Source organism: Myodes glareolus, chromosome 11 (genome assembly GCF_982192425.1).
Source record: "Myodes glareolus chromosome 11, mMyoGla1.1, whole genome shotgun sequence".
Taxonomy (NCBI): domain Eukaryota; kingdom Metazoa; phylum Chordata; class Mammalia; order Rodentia; family Cricetidae; genus Myodes; species Myodes glareolus.
The window spans coordinates 18,788,035-18,811,735 of NC_142036.1; the positions used below are offsets into that span (position 1 = coordinate 18,788,035).

Below are 23,701 nucleotides of genomic sequence, written 5' to 3' on the forward strand. Positions count from 1 at the left end.
ATCTCCCTTTCAACATCACTAATGCCCTTCCTTTGAGGGACAACTTCTGACTTTAACCTCCAGGGTTAAACTTGCTTTCCCTAGCTCTATCTTTTCCCCTCATTTAGATTTAACATCCTGGTAGTATACAGATCGGCCTTAAAATGTTTATCCTCTTCAGTCCCAGCAATCCAGTTGCTAACTTCCCTTGAGGACATAATCAGAGGTACACACAGATATTCACCGCAATGTTACTTACAATGATGAAGCTGGAAAGACAGGTGCTCTAGCCTGGGCTCTGGTAGCTCACGGTGTGTTGTGTGATGAACTACAGCTACTCCAAACGTCCCACAGAATATTTAAGGAAGTGAAGGAAATGGTTTGTCAGAGGTAAGATGACTGACAACAACACAAAACACCGGGCGTATGCAAATGTCATGCAGTAGATAACACACCCACTGCCAACCTTTTTAATGACTTTTTAAAGTAAGAAAAATTTTCCGCTAGAAAAAGACTTCAGTGGAGGTGATTTTCTTAGGCTAATGAAGAAGAAACCTCTACTTCTGACTATTTCAGGAGGTCCAAGGTCATTCACTGGAGGTACTCTGTTTGTTCTAAGCTACTATGGATCTTGGTGCAGCATTTGGGACTTGCCCATAACTCAAGAGTCTCTTCATTAAGTATAGGGACTATTGTAGGGTTTTTCAAACTGTTGTGTACAGATTCCCCTTAGAGAAGAAAATCCCAAAGGAAACAATATTGGTTTATTTTCATTAGACTGTATGTAATTATAAAACTAAAGCTCACTGGACGGTGGAGGCACACACCTTTAATCCCAGCACTCAAGGAGGCAGAGGCAGGCAGATCTCTGTGAATTCGAGGTCAGCCTGGTCTACAGAGTGAGTTCCAGAACAGCCAGAGATACACAAAGAAACCCTCCCCCCAAAAAAACAAAACAAAACAAAAAAACACACAAGCAAGCAAGCAAACAAAAAAACCCTAAGTCTCAATGTCTTGGGTATGTAAAAGTAGATGAGCAAAGTAAAAATGTAGATTAAATCAAACAAAACCAGCACAATTTAGTGACAATACTTTGTGAGCCTCTGATTGATCTACTAACTGACTAATTTGACTTTTGATTGATTTTGTACGGCTAACATGCTAACAGTAGAATCCAGGGCCTCTCAGAAACAGAGCAAGCACTTTCCCATTGAACTACATACCCAGAAGTGACAGATTAATAAAAGAATGCTACTGCTCAACTTAAAATCACTGTCCACAGGTAAAATGACATCAGCCCTAAACCAGGAACCTAGACATACATACATACATACATACAGAGAGAGAGAGAGAGAGAGAGAGAGATCCTGATAATGACCTATGTCCTCTAAAACTAATCTTAACACGAGGGCAAAAACATCTGGAAAGCTCTTTCCTACTACCCCGACCTAGAGCAGTAAGTTCAGAAAGGTACTTGGCCTGGCCATGCTAGCAAGAGAAGGTCAGTGACAGCGAATGAACAAGGCCTGTTTGTCGGGGTGTCTGTGCATCTTATACCATGCTCTACTATAATCGGCATTCTACACGATATGCAACTGGCATAGAGCTCTGGGTCACATGAGATCTTCCCAACACACACAGACCTGCCCACATGCTAGACTAGCCATGCCTTATACATACACAGGTGGCCCTGACAGAGGCAGGTATGCTGTGTGGGGATTATAGGACCCTCACTTCACCAGACACTACAGCTATAGTCAAACACCTTTGGATTTTGGCAATAGGCACAAAAGGAACACTGTAAATTCCTGTGACTCTTTCAGGTACGGTAACTATTTGTTGGGCAGTCTTGAGAACTTTGTCCTTGGCCTGTGGGAGTTGACACAGACAGTTATCAGGAGTGAATTACAAAAATTCTAATACTCAGGAGGTAGAGGCAAGATGATTGTAAACTTGAAGACAGTTTGAGAAACACAGAGTTCCAGGTCAGCCTTGGTCACATAGGAAGACTGTGTCTCAGAAAATCAAATCCAACCAAATGAAAAGGAACTGAATGAAACCGAAGAAGACTCAGTTAGTTTCTACTCTTGCAGGGTGGAGGAAATCACACCTTTGAGGTCACAAAAACCTTCTATTTCTTTCTTGTAAATTGTTTTATTTTTAAGCTAGGAGTCTCGCTATGTTGTTCAATTTAGCTTCAAACTCCTTTGCTCAAACGATCCTCCCACAACAGCCTCCTGGACACCGCAGGTGCATGCCACCTGGCTCCTTTATGCTGATCACCATGATGTGAAAGTGGAGGAGAAACAGTGTGTTTTCCTATAGTTACAAACAGCCAAATCAAATCAATAGTTAACTACAGACAAAAGGATCCCTGGTCCCATTTACTATTTGCAAAAATCAAATACTTCCAAGTAAATATAAATGTTATAGACGCCCAGCTATCAGTATTTTCAACAATGAACCAAATTAAACTAATTTAAAACCATATTAAAATTAAATGTAAGGAGGAAAAAGAATAAGAGAATGAACAACTCGTCCTGGAAGTCATTTTAAGAACTCAAATTTCTATAATCTGCTATCTTATTGGACCCAGTGATCGGACTGGGAATTGTTCTATTTCTGGTCAAATACTGCAGTCTCTTCAAGACTTTTTACTAAGTCATCAACGACTAAAGAAGCCATACAGGAGAAATAAACGAGCCTAAAGCATGAAACTCACATTCTCCACCTCCCAATACTTGACTTGCATTACTGAGCTGAAATGTCACCTTTTAAATTGATTACATATTACGAGGAGTTCACATTTGGGGACAGAAAAAAGAAGCTCCAAGAGCATTTAACAAACTAACAGAAACAAATGGGTGCAGCTGGGACAAAACACAAGCAAACGGCTGTTTCTATTCTCGACAGCTTCCATTACCCAGCAGCATAAGTCTCCAGAACTCAATTTTGACTCAGACTGTTCCAGGAAAATGCAAAAACCAAGGACTTTTGTGTCTAATGACTGTAGACTAAGTAAATCATAAAAATTTCTCAGCTGAACAGAGCCACAAACACCAGAGGCAAAAGATAGCAACGCTTGCTTAGAGCCACTGCGGGAAGGCTTGTCTGAGACTGAGAAGGTACTTATGCACTTAATCAACTTGACACAAACTGAGTCACCTGGAAAGAGAGAATCTCAGTGGAGGAACTGCCTCCATTAGGCTGGCCTGTAGGCAAGTCTGTGGGGGCATTTTCTTGATTAAAGATTGATGTGGTGGGACCCAGACCACCAAGGGCAGTGCCACCTCTGGACAGGTGATCCTTGGCTAGAACTCACCTGAGCAGTGGGCAGCAGTAGCCCATGCCTTTAACCTCAGCACTAAGGAGGCAGAGGTAGAGGCAGATGGACCTCTCAGTTAGTTCAAGGCCAGCCTGGTCTACACGGTGAGTACCAGGACAGCCAGGGCTGCACAGAGAAACCCTGTCTCAGAAAAACAAAACAAAACAAAACAAAAAAGAATTAGGCTCACAAGGAGCAAAAACAATATGCATGAAAATCAGCAGAAAAAGACCCTGAAAATGACTCAGTATGGACACCATGTATCAACACAGACAAAATTGTATATTCAGAGACATAAAAGACAAGGCTGAAAAGTTAAGCAGATAACTAGAAATTATAAAAGGTGGTAAGATTGTGATTTGAAAGATGTGGTGATTGAACTTAAGAATACAATAGATAATTTCAATAAAAGCTTCTATTAACTGAAAGATAAATGAAGAGAACTCCAGAATGAAGAACAGAGAAATAAATACAAAGGGTAAAGAAGGAAAGAGAAGCAGACAGATATTTATAAAATGATCCACATAACACCTGCCATCCTAGAAGCAAATATAAGAGACAATAGGTAAAAGTAGTCCTAATGCCTGATGCACACAAAGCTAATGAAAGACACAAATCCATAGATTCAAGAAGCCATAAGACCAGCACTTGGGAGGCAGAGGCAGCCAGAACTCTGTGAGTTTGAAGCCAGTTTGCTCCACATAGTGAGTTCCAGGACATCCGGGGTTACAGTGAGACCCTATCTCAAAAAAAAAAAAAAACCAAAAAAAAAAAAACCATAAGAACCCAACTATAAAAATAAAAACACACAAGAGATTGCGATTGAGCACTGTTGCACACTTGCCATCCCAGCACTCGGGAGGCTGAGGTGGGAAGATCTCAAGCTTAAGGCCAGTGTGGGCTAGACTAGACTTCATCAGAAAGAGAGAGTGAGAGATCAATTGAAAGAGAGAGAGACAGAGAGGGGGTGTGGAGTGGGAGGGAGGGAGAGCATGCCTAGTGAAATTACTGATAACCAAAGGCAAAGAGAACACCACTTTAAAAGCAGAGCCAGGTATACCAGCTCAGACTTGGAATCCCAGCATTCAAGAGGCCAAGGGCCGCCATGAAGTTGAAACTAGCCTGGGCTAAGGTGTGAGCACCTATCTCAAAATTAAAAATAAACCAAAAAACAAGAAACAGACAGATCGAGACTATCAAAAGGAACAACAACGTAATCATTGACTTCTCAATAGGAACACTCAGGTCAGACTAGGAGACAGCTTTCAAATGCTTAATGAAGTCCTGAGTTCTGCAGCTAATTAATGAAAACAGTCTTTTAAAGTGGAAGGGAAGGTTCTAATGTTAATGATTGCACAGCTCTGTGGATATTCTAAAAACCAACAACCTTTAGTGGGGCTTTGTGGTATGAGTTACACCTCAATAAAATTGTTTATGAACAAGAAAAAAAGTGAATAAAGCATTTTTCAAACAAAATCTAACAGCAACCTGTTGTTAGCAAAACACACATAACAACTAAAGGAATCCTAGCAGACAGGAAGATGGTGAGTTCTAGGCCAGTCTGAGCTACTGTGTTTCGAAGCAGCCATGGAACAAGACCCTGTCTCAAAAACACAATGATTAAAGCGGAGGAGGTGATTCCAAGGATAAATCGCTTGCTAAGCAAACATGAGGAAGGTCTACACACACACACACACACACATATATATATATATATATATATATATCCCTTATAAAATGTGTAGGTGTGGCAGCCTCCTTGCAATTCGTTAGACAGGACCGAGAGGATGGTAAGTGAATCTTACCCATACTGGCCAGCTGGTCTTCAACTAACAGACCCTGCCTCAATAAGTAAATTGGAGAGCAATGAAGGAAGACTCCCAATGCCAATCTCAGACTTGTGTGTGCCCCCCACACAAACATGTATGCGCACATATACATAAAAGATACAAAAGCCAAATAAACAAGAGCTGCAGATACGGCTCAGTGGATGCATGCAAGGCTCCCCCTAGTCTGATATCCACACTGCAACAGACAGAGAGCCACTAAAAGATGCTCTTCAACTCAGGAGGCATAGACAGGCGGAACTCTGTGAGTTTGAGGCCAGCCTGGTCTACAGGGCAAGTTCCAATACAGCCAAAGTTACACAGAGAAACCCTGTCTTGGAAGAGAAAAAAAAAAAAGTTCTCCAGATAGAAGATGACAAAGGCAGCAATGCAGTTGAGGAAAAGATGACCTTGATAAACAATGAGGAATAAATGATGCGAGGTAAAAATGAAACATAATCCCTACTTCATATGTTACACAAAGATCAATTCCAGGTGAATGACATCATTTCATGTGAGAAGCAAAACATTGAGATTTCTGCAAGATGTCAACAACCTATCTTCTTCACTTAGGAAAAGAAACCCTACAAATTAGGAAAAAACAAGTAAACCCCTCAAGCAAAATCAGACAGTAAGCAGGCACTTTACAAGAGATGCCAAGCAAACACAAAAAGACAATCAGCCTCGTTAGTCAACAGGAAACTGAAAATTAAAACTCTGATGGACTGTCACTTCACACTCACCGGAATGGCTAAAATGTCAGGCAGACACTAGCAAGGCTTGTCAAGTATTTTAAACAAGAGCGATGAAATGCTTACTGGTGTAAACTGGTACCACCACTTTGGGAACTTTGCTGTATCCACTACAGCAGAAGATATGTATGTTTTTATGTTTAAAAAAAAATCTAGGAGGGTGGTGGTGGTGTGTGCCAGTTAACCCCAGCACTTGGGAGGCAGAGGTAGGCGGATCTCTGAGTTCGAGACCAGCGGGGTCTACAGAGTGAGTTCCAGGACAGCTGGGGCTACACAGAGAAACCCTGTCTCAACAAAAGCCAACCCCTTCCCCCAAAAAATCTACTTGTAGGTAGGCATAATACATACTCAAGAAAAATCAAAGCGTTAGGAAGTACACAGGCACTTTCACTGCAGCGTTAATAGCCCAAAAGCTACAAACAATTCAAAAGTCCACTAACAGTAGCAGACTGGATTAAACTGTGGACTATCTACCCTATGCATGGCTGGAGATCATAGACACAGGATGGATGAACTTCAGAAATACCTTTGAAGAAAGAAGCCAAACACAAAATTACATAGTGCATTATCCGATTTATATACAGTTCACAATACAGATAAAAGGAAGATGAGTTCAGAAGATAAAAATTGCACAGAAAAAAAAATTTAAAAAAAAAACCAGCATACACCACTACTTCCACCACCCCAGAAATCTGGGTACGGTTAACCTGGAGAAGAAGGGTGGGTGCTGCGAACGAAGAGCGCACGCGAGTTTCTGGGTGTTGACGAGGCTCACTGACTGAATCAGTAGCCATGCCTTTTGGGGTTACACAGAATGGCAGGTTTGCAAGAGAAAAGGTGAAGAGGAGAGCACCCTGAGGGCGGAGAGCTACCGATGGCAAAGTGTGCAGAACGGCGGCTGCGGTGCGGCGCGGCGCGGCACGCTCGGTGGGAAGACACCACTGCAGGGCGGGCGCGGCCTCCCGCGGACCCCGCGGCCTGCGCGTCTTTTGGATCTTGGGGCGCCGGCTCGGAGATCCGGGGCCGTCTCGATGCTCTGGCACCCCGCCCTCCAAGTCCGGAGCTCTCGGCCTCGCTGCGCTCGCGGCCCCGACTCACCTCATCGTGGCTGCCGGGCGGGCGCGGGGCCAGGGGTGAAGGCGCGGCGCGACGGGGCGCTAGCGAGGTAGCCGGCCCCGGGCGCGGCGGCTCCGCGTCTGGTTGGGCTGCAGGCGGCAGCGGGGGCTCATCTTCTCCGGCGGGCGTCCGGGCCGCTAGCTGCGGGGCAGCGCGGCGGCTGCGGCGGCAGCGGCGACTGACAGCTGGGCCCCGGCCCCTGCCATCTTGGCGGGCGCGCGTGCCCGAGCCGGCGCGTGCGCGTGCCGCCCGCCGACGGGCCGGGGGAGGGGGCGAGCGGCGGGGTCTCGCGGGCGGGAGCGAGCGGGCGCGCGCCCGTCAGAGACTCGGGGCGGCGGCCGGCGGCCGAGGTGCGGGGTGCACGCGGGGCGCCCCTCCTCCCGCTGAGGGGACTGCGCGCTCCGACGCCCCTCGGTCGGCAGCGGCTGAGGGAATGGGCGCGCGCGGCAGCGAAGCTCCACACAAAAGGCGCGGGGTTCCACGATCCGCGCCTCTAGGAAGGCGGAGCGCAAGGGGGCGGGTCAGAGGCGTGGCCCAAATTTAGAGGGGCGGGGCGAAGCATTGTGGAAAGGGTGGCTGGACAACCGGGTCTGGGGGCGGGGAAGGGGGCGGGGCCTGGGCCCAAAGGCAAAACTGCAACTTAGAGGAACAGGTTAACTTACTGAGTTTCAGGGCGGACAGGGCTACGTGGTGAGACCCTGTGTCCAAAAGAAAGACTGGTGCCAACTTCAGCAGGAAAGCTTTGGGGTTTTGGGTCTAGAAGGAGGGGTAGTGGGCGTGGCCTAGGGCTCAGAGGGGCAGGGCTAAACTGCAAGGTGAGGGTGTCTAGAGACAGGTCTTGGCGACCAGGGCCTGGCCTAAGGGCAGAGCGGTGGGCGCAGTCGGATGGCCCCGCAGGAACAGGGAGAGGCTTTGAGGATGGAGTTAGTAGGAAGAAACTGGGTGGAGCTCCGGCGGAACCCTGGAGGGTCGTGGGCCTGGGAGCGGAGCTCGGTGTGGACCTGAAGCGAGGCGGGCCCGGTGGGGCGGAGCTAGAGGGAAGGGTAGGTGGAGTGGTGAGGGACCAAGGGCGTGATTTGGGAGGCAAGGCTGAGCGGGGAGGGTGCCAAGGGCACCTGGAGCCCTATTGTACAGGCTTTCCAGGGCATTCACAGAGCACCATGAGCTGGAAGAAAGCAATCTAGTGGATTCCTTAACCTGCTGTCAGTGCCCGAGGTGATAGCCATCCTAACCTCATTTGTTCCGGTCTTCCTGGGGTCCAGATTGGTCTGTTTGTTACAGAAGAGCCTTGTCACATTCAAAGAATGACGGATGTTCGAGCCTCAAGTCACCCGAAAGCGGCCCAGGCGTGCCCAGGAGAGACAGGGTTAGCTCTGGTTGGTGCATCCTTTGATTCCAGCCTGGCTTATGGGTGCCCTTCCTGTATTTGGTTACTGATCTCCAGATCGGGTGGCTTCCCTGCTGCCCCTGGGATCCTGGGATCTAACAAGTTGTTGCCATGCTGTGACTTGGCAAGAAACATCAACTGGCAGGTTTGCTGTGAAGATACTGTCTGCCTTTCCACCCCACACATCACGTGTCATAAAATCACTGACACTGTGAAGAAACTATTTTCAAAGTTGAGGACTGGTGGCCTCCAGAAAGAAATCTTGAAGTCACATGTTTCAAAAACGTTAACTTTTTGTAACATTTTTTATCAAAAGAGTGGAAAACACAAATTCTTCTACTTCCAAGGAATAAAGCCTTCATTCTGTACGTGCAAGTTTTGCTAAATAGACATTGGTTTCAAATGACTGGCTATTAGGGGAAGGAGAAGGACAGGTAGGGGTGATGAGATTTGTGGGAAAGACCCTTTCAGAGTCTGTTTCCTACTGTAGTTGGTACCTCAACTGATCCTCAGCAGCCTGTAAGGTGGCTTTCAGATTCCCACACATTGGATGAGGAACTTGGAGGTGTTTGAGCTCCATGGTATTAAATGTGGAGCATCCGCGCTGCAGGCATCCTAGAGTTGCTTTAGACAAAGATCAGCATCCTGCCTAGGGAAGCAGGGCACAGCAGAGGATGGGAGTGGCCCCTGTCTGTCCTTCCCCAGCCCTTCCTGCAGCTCATGGAGCCCGCTGATGAGAAAAGAGATTGAGGAGACCTCCTTGGGATCTGAACTGCTAATTTAGTGACTTCGCTGAGTGGCGTGGAGACGATCATTTTCCCTTTCCCAGAACACCTAGCTCCTTTTCTGTGGAAGTACTTGTACTTGCTGCCATTGGACATGAAAGACCGACAAAGAGTGCTTGTGTTCAGGTTCTGGCAAGAAATGAAAATGACCTTTGATTCATTTTGCCCTCACAACTTGAGGCTAGCCTAGGGTTTCTGTTTTGACTCTTCCCTTCTTGAGTTCCTCCACTCCTCTGGTGACTCTCCTTAACATCCTGTTGCACAGCTTGTAGGGGGTGATTCCTACACCAGGGCTTTGCTGCCCGCCCTTCTTGGGAAAATACCAAGTGTTCAAGGGAACACTTGAGGGGAAGCTAGACCAGGGTAGTGGGAGGAAACCTATGGTAGCTGTCCTGCAGGTCTTGAGGAGAAACAGAAACGCATGGCTGTTATAATCCTGCCTGGAGTTGAGCGTTCCCACCATTCAAGAAGATGAAGCCAACTACATTCCCAGAGCAGACTGGCCAGAAGTTCTGGAGGAGCATCACCGTGGTGTTTCAATGCGTCTCCCAAAGAGTATGGTTTGGGAACTCAGTGTCCAATGCAAGAGCATAGGACCTCAGAGGGAGTCACTGGAGCACAGGGCTCTGACCTTGTCAGTAGATTAATGCTCAGTTTCCAAGGACTGAAGGCTGCAAATGGAATACCTTACTCATGTGCAGAAACTGAATGGCTTCACCCACTAAGCCATCTTGCTATCCCAAGTCAGAAAGACACCGAAGGAGAGCAATCTGAGTATAATAAGTAATTCTTGCGACAAAATAATATATAATTTCAAAATTTCAAGAAATTAATAAGAAGCAGTAAAAAAACAGAACAAATGCTTATGTAGGATAAAAATAGCACACTTTTCTGTTGTCAGCTCAAAAACAAAGCTGTCATCTCAAAGGGAATGAGGTTATTCTGGAGCCAAATATGAGTGAGCGTGGGCCCAGGAACACAGATTCAGTTTACCCCAAATACCATGGTCCAGGTAACAGTTTCAAGAAACTGAAAGAGGTGCAAAACAAGGCTAGAGGGATGGCTCTGTGGTTAAAAGCACTGGTTGTTCTTCCAGAGAACCAGGTTCAAAATTCCCAGCATTCATGTGGCAGCTCATAACTGTTTGTAACTCCAGTTCCAGGGGATCCAACACCCTAGCACAGACAAACATACAGGCAAAATACCAATGCACATAAAGTAAAAAATAAATAAATATTTAGAGCTGCAGAAACAAAAGAAAGTCATAAAAGAAGGGATTTTTCAAACACGGCAGTGGAAACACCAGGTAGGCGGATTACATACATCTATGCTCAGATGCTGACTAATGGCACTCTCAGCCTTTGGATTATTGGAAACTAGTGGACCGGAAGTGGGCAGGGCCTCAAGGCCCATCCCCAGTGCCCCACTTCCTCCTGTGGGCAAGACCTCCTGCAGATTCCACAATCTTCCAATTTGGGACCAAGTGTTCAAACACACGTGCTGATGACACATACAACACGGCTGGTACCTTTATTTGCACTTCCAGCCCACAGAACTGTGGGGAAATAGGCAGCTGTTGTTTAATCACACACCCGTGGTATTTTGTCATGGCAGCCCTAGCAAATGAGGTTTCTTTGGAGAGATGAGAAAAACCATCTAAAATTAGTAGTGACGGTGGCACACTCTAGAATATGCTAAACCCACTGAGTGCACCTTTTCACGCTTGAAAGGATGCAAATTCTAGCTCACTAAAGTTGCAGACAAACAAAACCCAGAATTTACCGAGTTTTGGGGAAGATGGGCACAGAAGACATACGCGTTCTTTAGAAGGGATGGCCTTTATTTTCTCTGCTGTACTGCATGGAGTCTTAGGCAGGCCTGTAGTCTTCGTCCCTCAGAGATCCCGAGCTTCTGGCTCTAAGTCACAGTTTAAAACGCTGAAGGCCAGTCTGATTCTGTCTTCCACAGTGTGCATTAGTGTCTGTGGCAGACATGGCAAACAAATAATACACAGGCCTAGGCAGTTTGAAACAGAGCACTTTATGGTTCTGCAGATGTCTGAATCAGGTCGGGTAGGTTGAGTCCTCTGGAGACTTGGAGAAACTATGCCCCTCCCCTGTCCACATGTTAGAAGCTGCCCACATACCTTGACTCAAGTAACATATGAACCTTACTTTTGTGGTTACTCTCTCTGACCTCTTTGATATCATCTTCCCACTGTTAGGGACCCTGTGAGTACACTGAACCCAGGGGTTACACACGTAACCTCCAAACCGAAGACTGCTGCAGTTTGCATGTAGTCTGTCCACCAAGAGTTCATATATGCATTAGAGGCTTAAGCCTTGGTGTGACCATGTTGTGGGGCAGGGGAAGCTGTGAGGGATAGGGCCTCCTGGGAGGTCATTAGGTCACTGGAGATGCTACCTTTAGAAAGGATTAAAGAATTTTCCCAGTACCCTGGCTAGTTCTTGAAAGACAGTTACAAGAAAAGAACAAACCAGTCCCTTCTCAACCTCTGGTACCCTGTGCTCTCATTCTGGAAACCTCAACAGAGTTGGTGACCAGCAGTTTGGACTACCAACTTTAACACTGCTAAGTAAACCTCTTTATGCATTCCTCAGCCTCAGGCATTGTGTGATGACATAGAATATGGGTTAATACAGAAACCCTCCAACTAGCAACTGCAATTCCCCTTTGCTATGTAACCTGTAGCACAGGTTCTAAGGTCAGACATCTCAGGGTCAGCAAAAAGCACTTCTATATATGATACATGTGATGTCCTCCCCTGTTGTGGAATATTTGACTATGTAAAGATGTGTTACATTTGTTTATACTGTGGAATATTACTTTAACTGTGTAAAGGTGTGTTACATTTGTTTATGTTACATTTAAAAGACCCCCGATGCAGAGCATGGGAAAAGAGAAAAAGATTAAAATAAGATTTACGATAAGGCCAAGCATTCATAACTAATAATAAGTCTCTGTGTCATGATTTAGGAGCTTGTTGGTGGTCCTAAAGAAAAAGTCTGCTACATTTGGCACACCATATTGTCTTGGGGATTTTAACCTTCCTTCCTTCCTTCCTTCCTTCCTTCCTTCCTTTCTTTCTTTCTTTCTTTCTTTCTGTGTGTTTATTCCATGTCTGGCTAGCTGGCTGCTGCCTGGCTTCTGACCCTGGACATGTCCCTCTTTTTCTCCCTCATTATCTTCTCTCTCTTCTCTTGAGTCTAGATTTCTCCTTCTATTTATTCTCTCTGCCTGCCAGTCCCACCTATCCCTCTACTGCCTAGCTAATGGCCATCCAGCTTCTTATTATACCAGTCAGGTGCCTGAGGCGGGCAAGGTGAAACAAATGCAACACATCTTTACATACCTAAACAAATGCAGCATAAACAAATGTAACACATCTTTACATAGTTAAAGTAATATTCCACAGCATAAGCAAATGTAACACATCTTTACATAGTTAAATATTTCACAACACTCCCCAGAAGTTGGAATTTCTTATTATTCTTGAAGTTCAGAAATGTCAGGGGAGGACTGGAAAGATGACGTATCACTTAAGAATACTTGTTCTTGCAGAGGACCTAAGTTCAGTTCCCAGCACCCACTTGGTGACTCACAAACACTCACCCATGACTCCAGTTTCAGGAGATCCAGTGCACTCTTCTAACCTCCACAAGCACATATATCATATGCATACACACATACAGGTGAAACACTCATACAAATGAAATGAATCTTTTAAAAATCTCATGAATGTAATAAAGGTATAAATAACCACAAAATAGGACTAAAATTAGCTAAAAACTAAATATATTCTTGAATAATTTTCACCTTAAGAAAAAAGTTGTTAAAAAAGGAAGAAGTTGTTACAAATGAACAAAAAAAACTAATAAAAAATGGGAAAATATCATAGCAACAACTGTAGGAGGCTGTGATAGCAAACTAAACCAAATGCATATAAACAAGGTATTCAACTTAATATTCAGTGTAATAGATAGAAAATGATAAAGTGTATAGTAATAGTTGGAATAATGTTAAGAACTGGAATAATGAATTTGATAACTGAAAAATTAACATCTACTTCTGGAAGTGATAGAATTAGAAACCCTAAAAAGTCCAATAAAGGAAAGAAAAATTAAATGCAGAAGAGGTTTTGAATCCTCTGGAGCTGGCAGGTTCTAGAGCAGAATTGGGGTCCTCTCTGAAAGCAGTAAGTACTTTTAACTGCTGAACTATCTCTTGAGCTCAAAATGGACTAGTTTATTAAAAATCAGATGGCAAGGACAGTACCCCTGGCTGGTGAAGCATAAGGAAACCTGCTTCTAGGGTCCTCCTTAGAGATTGCAAGTGACACAAACCTGAGGATTTCTTGGATTTTAGAACATGCACACACAGAAAAGTGATCGTCACAGGATCTGGGAGTCTGGGTTTCCTGCCACAGTTCAAAACAGTCTCACTATGACGAAGAGCAGAGAGAAGAGACTTATCAATATGGCTGCATTGGAAGAGCAGATTAGTTAACGGGTCCAGGGCTCCCAAGTCTGTCCTCTGACTTCCTGACACAAGCTTTATTTAACACAGAGAGAACTGGGGTGGGAAGGACAAAGCATATGTGTAACTAAACAGTCTTTTCAGAGTATCTCTTTTTAGGTCTCTGCCTCGGTTCTGACTTGATTGAGTGGTCAGCTGAGGTCTTAGAAGGCAATAGTTTCTACACCAGGGCAGCCTCTCCTCAACTCATTGGTGGTGTGCTTTGCATGAGGCTCGGCTGTTTGGAATCAAGGGTCATTACAGGTATGGCCTTGTGGGGCCTGCGTGGAGTCTGGGAGGAGCCACCATAAAAAGCAGACAGTAAAATCTATCCTGTGCTCTGATCTCTGCGGCTTCACATTTGAAAGGACAAGGTAGGTTTGGAATCACAACTTTCTTCTCGAGTCCTGCTTGAGTGATTAGCATGCCTACCTGAAGAGGTCAGCAGGTAATCCAGAGTTCAGGAGACAGAAGGCAGAATGCAGACACGGGGGCTGGGCTTTCCTTCTGTAGTTATTTATCTTTGAGCCCAAGTGAGGAGTCAGCACTGTTTTAGCAAACGCAGCTTCTAAGTGACTTTGGAGGGAGGACTTGAGCTGGGCAAGACGCGTCATGAGGCCCTCTCTGGGCATCTGCTTCCTGCAGAGGTAGATTTAAGACAGTAGACCCCAGAAGGGCAGCTGGAGGCAGTCAGAGACAGGGAGAGGATGGGGTACTAGCAGGACAAACACAGGGGAGGTTTGTCGCTTTGGGTTTTTGGCCAAAGTTTTCTGGGTCACTTTTCCCTTCTGGCTGCTTCAGCTAGAGTAGGTCCCTACGAAGGAAAGCAGACTCAGGTAGCTGTGTCTGTGGGAAACATTTGCAAGCTTGATGACCCTGACTCCCACACCCTGACTTCCCCAACCTTCTCCCGCGGTTCCTTGGTTTTGATTCCTGGTTTCTGAGCACTTTAAAGGCGTTCACCGAAGTCGGGCATGGTGGTGCCCACTTTTAATCCCAGCATTCCGGAGGCAGAGGCAGACAGAGCTCTGAATTCAAGGCCAGTCTGGTCTACATAGTGAGTTCCAGGACAGTGATAGCTATGTATTGAGACCCTGACTCAAACAAAGCAAACAACAGAAAAGAGATGTCTGCCGCTGTTAGAAATGGGTCCAGGATCTCAAGAAAATGTGACCACACAAGTTAAGAATTTTGGCGAGGGTAAAGTTTTACTTCTGCAAAAGGGTGCTTTGATCTCAGACAAAAAAAAAAAACAAAAAAAAACAAAAAAAAAAAACGACAACAACAACAACAAAAACATTGACTCAGAGAGAGAGAGAAAGAGAGAGAGAGAGACGGCCTCCCCTGCCAGCTGGCATTTTTACTAATTTCTCTCCTTCCTTCCTTCCTTCCTTCCTTCCTTCCTTGCTTTCTGTTTTTTATTTGTTTATTTATTTTGTTTTGTTTTGTTTGTTTTTTGAGGCAGGGTTTCTCAGTAGCTAAGGAGCCAGTCCTGGAACTCACTCTGTAGACCAGACTGGCCTTGAACTCACAGAGATCTGCCTGCCTGTGCCTCCCGCGTGAAGGGATTAAAGGTGTGCACCACCATCGCCAACAAATAAGATGGAGCTTCCTTTGTTATATTTAGCCCTTTATTAGAAAAGACAGCATGGGTCATTCACACTTCCCATAATACTTAGCTCCTCTCCCCAAACCACAGCTTAGTTTGGGATATAACTTAAACAAACTTTTTCCGAATGACCTAGAAATAGGCGAGGGCTCAGGGCCCAGTGGGGCCAGGGCTGGCGAGGCTGGCAGACAACTTCCTCACCCTCGCTGGTGCTGTGCTTGGAGCATGAGGAGGTTTACAGCCTTTAGGTAAAAAATAGCTCTGGACGCCTTCCACCAGGAAGACACTTTAAAGGGAATAAAGGAGTCATTTGCTAAAAGAGAAAAAGCCTACCATGTTGCCACTGTAATTTTGGATTTTTTTTTTTCAAATTGTGTCAGGAGACATCAAAGCATTCTTGTCCTTTAACTGGGTGACTCCATCCCTGGGCATTTATCCCCAAGAAGCAAACGTTCATGATTTTCGAGCTCAGCCCAAAGAACAAAGCTCTGACAACAGCCTTCTTGTTAGGAAGAGGGGTGCCAAGCAAACTCAAATGCCCATTTGAGTGTTCATTGAGGCTCATCAAGAATGATGGTACTGAGTAGCAACTGTGCTAGGTGATGGCTCAGGCAGAGTGGGTGTGATGTTGACCTTACAGACAGGGTCTGGAAACCAGTCTGATGGATGAAGGGAATGCATTGGCAGAGGAGGAACCCGAGGCGAGAGCTGGCCCCGAAGGCTCACGTCCCTCAGAATGTGACTTTGGAGTTGAGTTATGAAAATGATGACTGGTTAGGAGTGACAAGAGGGAGAACGATAGGCATCCGAAGACCTTGTGGTGACAGAGAGCATGCTGTGGTGGGAAACGTGGTGCTGGAGAGTGACGCAGGGCTACTGAGCAAACCTGGGTGTGAGCTGGTCAGGCTGAGAGGTCAGAAAGCTTCCTTAGCCTGCCTGGAGAAAGAAGAGCCAGGCTACAGTGGCGCCAGCAGTGATAACGGCGGTCACAAGCCAGGGTGGGCATGGCACCTGGTGGAGCCATGTGCCATGGCTTCCTGTGAGGTGGAATCCGCTTGCCTTCGGAAGGTAGAGTTGTAAGGTTGATCTTGGAAACGTGACTCAGGGGGGTTATGATTTTGCTTCTTTGCTGTGTGACTTTCAGAAAGGTTAACAGCTTCTCTTGGAGGAAAGAGACAACTGTGATCACCAGTCAGTTTTTCACGTTGTTGGGGTCTAGGAGCACAGCCCCCCTGTAGCGCCTGGAGTGAGTGGCTGCTTGCAAGTCATTGTGATTGGCAGCTGGTGGGACAAAAAGAGGGCTGAGAGGCATGCCTTTATTCCTGAACCAGGCGGTAGGGAGGAAGGGCTCCAGGGCTAAGGGAATAGATTAATTCAGTTTGGGACATGCAGATTGTGCCACCAGAGGGGTGAGCCCATGGGTACATCCTCAGGGTGCTAACTATTTGGGGTTGAAGAGAAGAAGGCAGGTTCAGCTGAAGATGAGGATGTTGGCCTTGCCAAGGTTGAAGAGGTGCCTGGGATTTTAGGAGCTGATATGATAGCCCAGGGTAGTGGTGATGGGAGGGACAGCAAGAGGAGGACAGCAGAGCCCTGCAGGTCAGGGAAAAATCAGAAAGGCATTCCTCATAGTAGGGAAACTTTGCGCCTGGGGAAACGATGGTGAAAACTGCGAACGGTACTCAGTATGTGAGGCCACTAAGTGAGTTACAGATTGCTTAATACGATGCACTCGCTCTGCTTCCATACTGCACATCCAACCTGCACAGGATTAACTGGCCTCTACTTTGGATTTCTGATGTAAGTAACGCTTACACACAGCCTCAGATATACCATGATCCATGACCTCTATTTATTTTTGTTACCAAGTCATGTCCCTGACTCAGAAAATTGTGTGTGTGTGTGTGCGTGCACGTATGTGTGCATTTGTCTTGAGCAGGTCTAAGGCCATGAGAGAAACAAGTGACTGAAAGCAATGCAAGCACACCCACAATGTTGGAAACAACGTGTAGATACAGTGTGTTGACATCTACGTGTGGCTTTGTGTGGCGTTCTGAGTCAACAAGGCCATAAAAACAATTTTTCTCTTCTTTGAGACTACAGCAGAAAACTGGGACAAAAGTTGCTCATTTCTTTTCATTACCCATTGGCTGTGCTGCTCAACACAAAGAGAGGATGCCATTGGTCAGGACTTCTACTTCTATTTTTTATAATAGATTCTTCTTAGACTACTCTCTTAGAGTAGACTTCCTTTAGATTAGAATACAGAAGGCCAATATTCTTCTGAATAAATTTATGTGGCATTGTCATATGCCATCACCCTCATCACCATCAACATTGCCATTATCACCATCAGCTTTGTCATCATCATCATCATCATCATCATCATCACAGTTCTCATTACTGTCATCAGCACCACCACTCTCATCATCTTTATCACTAAGATCACCATTGGTCCTCATTGTTGTCAGCAGCAGCAGCATCCCTACCATAACCATTGCCGTCACCACCATCATTCCCATCATCCTCACCACCATCACCATCATCATTGCACCTGCTGTCATCATCACTGCCAACAGCATCCTTATCACCAGGTCCATTATGTCATCACCATTACTATTGCCATCATCGCCATCACTACTATCATTGTCACCACCATCATCATAATTGTCAGTGTGAGAGTATCGATCACCAAACTATGTACACAAGTCATTTATAACATTTATAGCAAGCTATAATGGGAAGAGGCATATAAAAATATATAGCTTGAAACATGCAAAAATGTCAACCAGCGAAATAGATCTAAAAATTGACTGATAGAAAATATAGGAAGGACATACACTAAGAAGCAATTGTGCTATTTTGGGGTAGTAGGAGCAGCTGAGTCTCTTTTTGAGTTTGCTATAATAAGAGTGTACAATTTTATCATTTAAAGGCACAGTACTTTTATAAAGAGAAGCAAACAGGGCAGTTGGTACTGTCCCTGAGAAGGTCTCATTGACCTTGGGTAAATCTACTTCTAATCTGTGGGAGAGAGGGCTGCAGATGCAACACAGTGGGGGAGTGCTTGCTAAGCATTGCAATACTTTGAATTGGAGTCCCAGATTCTCAGTATTGAAAAACGAAGAAAGAAAAAATAAATAAGAAAAATAAAGCAAAGCAAAAACCTTGTTGCTAGCAAAGGGATCTGGAGGAAGCTGTCTCCCAGGAACTGTGTTCTCTGCTCTCCTGGGCTGACTGCTTGGCTCAAGGACAGACTGGAGGTTTGGAGTGCCTCAGGGTCTGCAAGGCTTAGCTTTCTTTCTACTCTGACTGCTCAAGGTCACCCAAGTGCTAGGCTTAGCCTGCATCCCTGCACACCTGCCTTTGGTACCCTTTCTGTCTCTGTCACCATCTCCAATCACAGTTCCCATTATACCCTAGCCTGAGGGTGTCCCCGACTCAGAGGAAAAAAGGCAGCAGGGAGAGAGAGAAAGGAAAAGAGAAAAGATGGGTGGGCAGACAGACACAGCACTCACTCTGGGCTTATGGTGTAAGTTAATATAGTCTACTGAGCGCCTTTCAAACTAGGACTCTCTGGCATCAGTGGTCTACGGAACACTTTGGAGATACTCCCCAAGACTACTCACCCCTCAGTTTCAGCCATACCAAAAGAGGCCCGGACATCTCTAGGGTGGTAATGCATGTGGTGACTGGTTGGCTATTCTGAATCCCATATCTTTCTATCTGGCTACCCTGAGTATGCAGGGAATTCTTCCCCTGCTTTCTGTTGATGCCTAAGCCCTGGATCTTCCTCTGCCTGGGAAGGAAGGTGAACAGGAGAGGACTCGCCAGGATGAGAGAAAACCGGTTTCTGAGGATGCTTTCATTGACCAATGCCATGTACAAACCAGCAATAACTGGAGGTGAGGATAGGGTAACCTTCTGAGCCCGAATGTCACAGGATATGTCTGGCTTCTCTCATAACTTGCTGCAAATGTAGACAAGGAGCAGACACGTTATTTCTAAGGCTGCCACTTCTGTGAACACTGGAGTAAGACAGACCACAGTGAAACTGAGGACCACTGTGGGAGTGACAGGGGCCCATGAGAACCTGGGCGGCATGCTGGGTCAGGCCCACTCTCCTTTCCTGCAGCCATGATCTGAGGGCCTTCTGGTAAACTCATTTGCCCAAAAATATCACAGAGCATGTGACATCGCCTTCCCATGGCAGGGAGACATTCAACTTCCTACTTCAGGTTTGGGAAGTGGGGAATGATTGCTCTGCTATGTTATGAGCAGAAATGATATCACCAAATTCTTTCAAGGGTCTTCCATGCTGCCTGCCCCTCCCACTTATTGCCATGGTAACTCACCAACAAGAAGAGAGGATTGAGTCCTCCCTTGTCCAGGAACCTGCTCCATTGCTGAAGAACGTTTGCCACAAGACCCTGAAGTAGTTGGTGGGAACTATGGAACAGCAGGAAAGCCTCATCTGCCTGTCTATTCCCAATCAGTGCTGGAGAGGTGAGGATAGAACAATGGACCCCCAGCTTCCCTTTCTCTTCTTTTTTAGGTTAGTCTTGTCTGAATGTATTTGTTACTTGTCTTGCTGCCACCAGAGCAAGTTAAGGAAGGGAGGGTTTATTTTGACCCACTGTTTAAGGGCTGAGTACACTATGGCAGGGAAGTCCTGGCAGGCAAGAGCATAAGATGGCTCGTCAACTGCATCTGTCGTCAGGGAGAGGAGAAGGCCACCTGCTCAGCTCCCTTGCTAAGCTCAGGAGTCTCAGTCCACGGAACAGTGCTACCCATGGTTAAAATGAATCTTCTGACTTCAGTTAACCTGATCTAGACAATCCCTAATAGATATGACTGTTGGGCCCAGGGGGGTCGCGCAAAGATGAGAACACCACCAAGTTCTAAACCAAGTTTAAAACCAGAAGCAAACTTTATTCAGAAACCAAATCCTAGGAAAACCAGAAGCAAATTTAAAAATAAAAAAATAAAAAAAGCACTATGGGGCACAGAAGCTTATCAGCTAGCTGAGACAACAGCCAGAGATGGTGTTTGTTAGGCTGTGGCAAAAGGTCGCTTTCTGAACCCACTTATTACAGTAGGGGCACCAAGCATTAGGTCTGGGCAAAGGAATTTTTACAACCTTGCCCTGACCCTTGGGTTAATCAGCGAAGACCCTAGAGAGGGGAGTGAGTTTTTATGTCAATGGGTAACTAGGCAGCCATCATGAAATATGTTTCAGAGGAGATTACAGTGAAAGTCATTAATTGCAAGAAAACAGATGTCTTTAGCAATTAGTTAGAAAAGGGACTGCTAATAATACTAGAAGGTTAATAAGTTAGGATTAACTGGTTCTTAGGCTGAGAACTTAGAAGATAGCAGAAAGCTTTGCACACTATCTCAAGGTAAAACTCAGATACAGACTGTCATACTTTACATCCTCCTTTATCAGAGCTCATTAATTAAACCATGTATTTGTCCACTGTCTCCTGGTACCTCCAGGTGTATACTGGAGTCTCATGCCTCCCCTTTGGTGGCGCCAGTTTCCCATAACAGAAACAGTGCCTAACCCAGAGGTCAGTATCTCTGTCTCCTAAAGTTCACATCTGTCGTTTATCAGGGATGGTCAGGACACTACTCTCAATTTGCAGGGAGAAGCTCTGGCCTTGTAAATAAAACAGCTAGTTGTAAAATGAAATGACCTAAGCTTCCCAAGCATCTGAGAAAATAGCTCACCATGATTGATCCTTGATCTGCTGAGAAAGCTGCTGACAGTCTGTTCTCTTTCTCCTAGACTTATAACTTTATATTTTTTTATTTCTACATTCTTATTTTTGGAATCTACATTTTTATTTTCTAATTCTTGAACTCTTCAGTGACAAGAGATGTGTGAGGTGGGATTCTGTAGGCTGTGAATATGTTTTATCCTCATTGGTTAAGAAGCTGCTTTGGCCTGTGGCAGGGCAGAGTATAGCTAGGCAGGAAATCTAAACCGAGATACAGAGAGAAAGAAGGCAGAGTCGGAGAGACAGCAGTAGCTGCTGAAGGAGTCAGATGCCAGAGCATTACTGGTAAGCCACAGGGCGCATGGTGATATACAGATTAATAGAAATGGGTTGACTTAAGTTATAAGAGCTAATTAATAACTAGCCTGAGCTGATAGGCTAGTTTGCAATTAATATTAAGCCTCAGAATGGTTATTTGGGAACTGACAGGCAGGAGAGAAACCTCCAGTTAAAGATTTGTTTCCATGGTGATTCCAAATCCCATCAACTTGATAATCAACACTAACTATCACAATAATTAAATGTGTCTCATATGAGCACTCATCTGAATGGTATGTGCAGAGTACTGGCCCAATAATCAGTGCTGAGAGAGAAAATGTCCAGAGCTCTCGTTGGGAAACGGCCAGTTTCCTAGTCACATGTGTCCAGACATAGGCTAGGTGGCTGGCAGCCATTCTGCACACTGCAGACTGCACACAGAATGCAGTACTTTCTACCCTTCTCTTACCATGGTCTCCAGTGGGGGCTGATGATAAGGTGCACATGGACTGGGAGGGTTGAGGCGTCTTCCCTGATCTCTGCTGCCACCAGCCATCGAGAAACCCTGGGAAAGCATTTCTGGTCTCTAACTGCCTGCTGCTCCATTTTCACAAAAGGCAGCCGGTTTACTCTTCTGGGGGTTGCTGTGCTGCTGAAACCGAAAGGACATGTCTGGATGTGGTAGGGAAGTGGAACAGAGGGTACCTCTTTCTGCTGCTGGTCCATCCTGGGAGACGGCTTGGCAATACCCGTGTCCACCCAGAACACATCTAATCCCACTGCACAGATGCACGGAGAAGCCATCTAAGGCTTGTCATAGCAGCGCTGGTGATGAGCCAAGAGCTAATAGATAATGCACTTCAAAGACTCCATAGGACAAGGTACAGGTTACAAAGGGCTCCCCTAGCCCCTTAGGCTCCCTCATGCACATTACAGACATACAAGATCGGGAGTTAGAAATTTTTAAAAAGATAGACTAGAGAGATGGCTCAGTGGACAGAGGTGCTTCCTGCCAAGCCCAACGAGCCAAGTTTGAGCCCCAGAACCCACAGGACAAAAGAGAACTGACAGGACTTTAATCCCAGCACTCGGGAGGCAGAGGCAGGCAGAACTCTGTGAGTTCGAGGCCAGTCTGGTATACAAAGAGAGTTCCGGGACATCCAACACTGCTAGACAGAGAAACCTTGTCTCAAAAAACCAAAGACAGAGAGACAGAGACAGGGAGAGAGAGAGAGAGAGAGAACCGACAGACTGACCAGCTGTCTTTTGACCTCCACATGTATACTATGGTAAACACTCCTGCCCCCATTCCCAATAAAAATATAATTATAATAAAAAATTGTTTTTAAAATATTTTAAAAGAATATGTGGGTTGCTCTGCTGATCATACCATCTTCCTTTTATAGGGAAGGTCAGGGCTCATTTCTGTCTTCTCCCAAGTCACCTGGGGAACGTGGCATGTGTTCCCTGGATTTGTGGACCGTGCCCAGAAGAAGCTGGTGTTGGCTGTGAGGCACAAACGTGTCCTTGGAATAGAAGTGACCCTCCTTAGAGCAAGAGAGCCAGAGAGCGGTGCCTCAGTTCCCGTAAGCAACACCCACTTCAGCCTCAGAAGGGGGATCCTCAAGGGAGAAAGACACTCCTTAAACGTGAAGTATTTTCCTGGTTCCAAAAGACTGGAAAGATGTCAGGCTCTTTCGGGAACCCCTGAAAGCTCTTCCAAGCCGTCTGCTTGTGCACACGCTCTGCACAGCAGAGACGGCTCTCTGGAATAAGAGATTGCTGTCCTCCTCCACGATGCTGAGTGGAAAGACGGACTGTGTTCTGCTGTCTTGCCACTAGGTGGCGGAATGCATCTGACAGAGGAGCTGTCCAGGAAGTGCTAACTAAATTTAATTCCGAGTTCTAAGTGAAGCTAAATACCGCTACAGTTTTCAACATACAGATGCCAAGACACAAACTTGCTTTTTAAGCCTAGAAAACAAATTTGTTTTTATGTCTGAGTTACAGAGAATCTTAATTACATTCTTCTCTTCAGCTTCCTGAATACGAGAGACAAGTCAGCTCCTTGTCTCCAGGATGGGGTGAACAGTGGTAAGCCGTCACTGTGTACTATATGAATAATGAACAAATACTACCTGTAAAGCTAACACTGGGCCATTTAAATACGGTACCACCGCGACAGTGCTATTTAATACTATTCATAAGTAATTGCTATATACTATGTACTTGTAATGGTTGGCTTAAAATATATAAAACTTATCATTGTCTTCATAACTAATAAAATATAGAATAATACTATGTAAACACACACCTTAAATATGAACACATGCATATACATCTTT

General features: G+C 45.5%; 1 protein-coding gene across 1 annotated transcript in view; it reads right to left on the reverse strand.

Annotated features, from left to right (window-relative positions):
- Evl (Enah/Vasp-like) overlaps positions 1-7,207 on the reverse strand; it is a 148,993-nt gene extending 141,786 nt beyond the window's left edge. The window contains exon 1 of the mRNA XM_085697916.2: positions 6,981-7,207. Coding sequence (XP_085554042.1) covers positions 6,981-6,985 — 5 coding nt within the window. The 5' untranslated portion in view covers positions 6,986-7,207. The remainder of the gene's footprint in view (positions 1-6,980) is intronic.
- Positions 7,208-23,701: the final 16,494 nt, after the last annotated feature.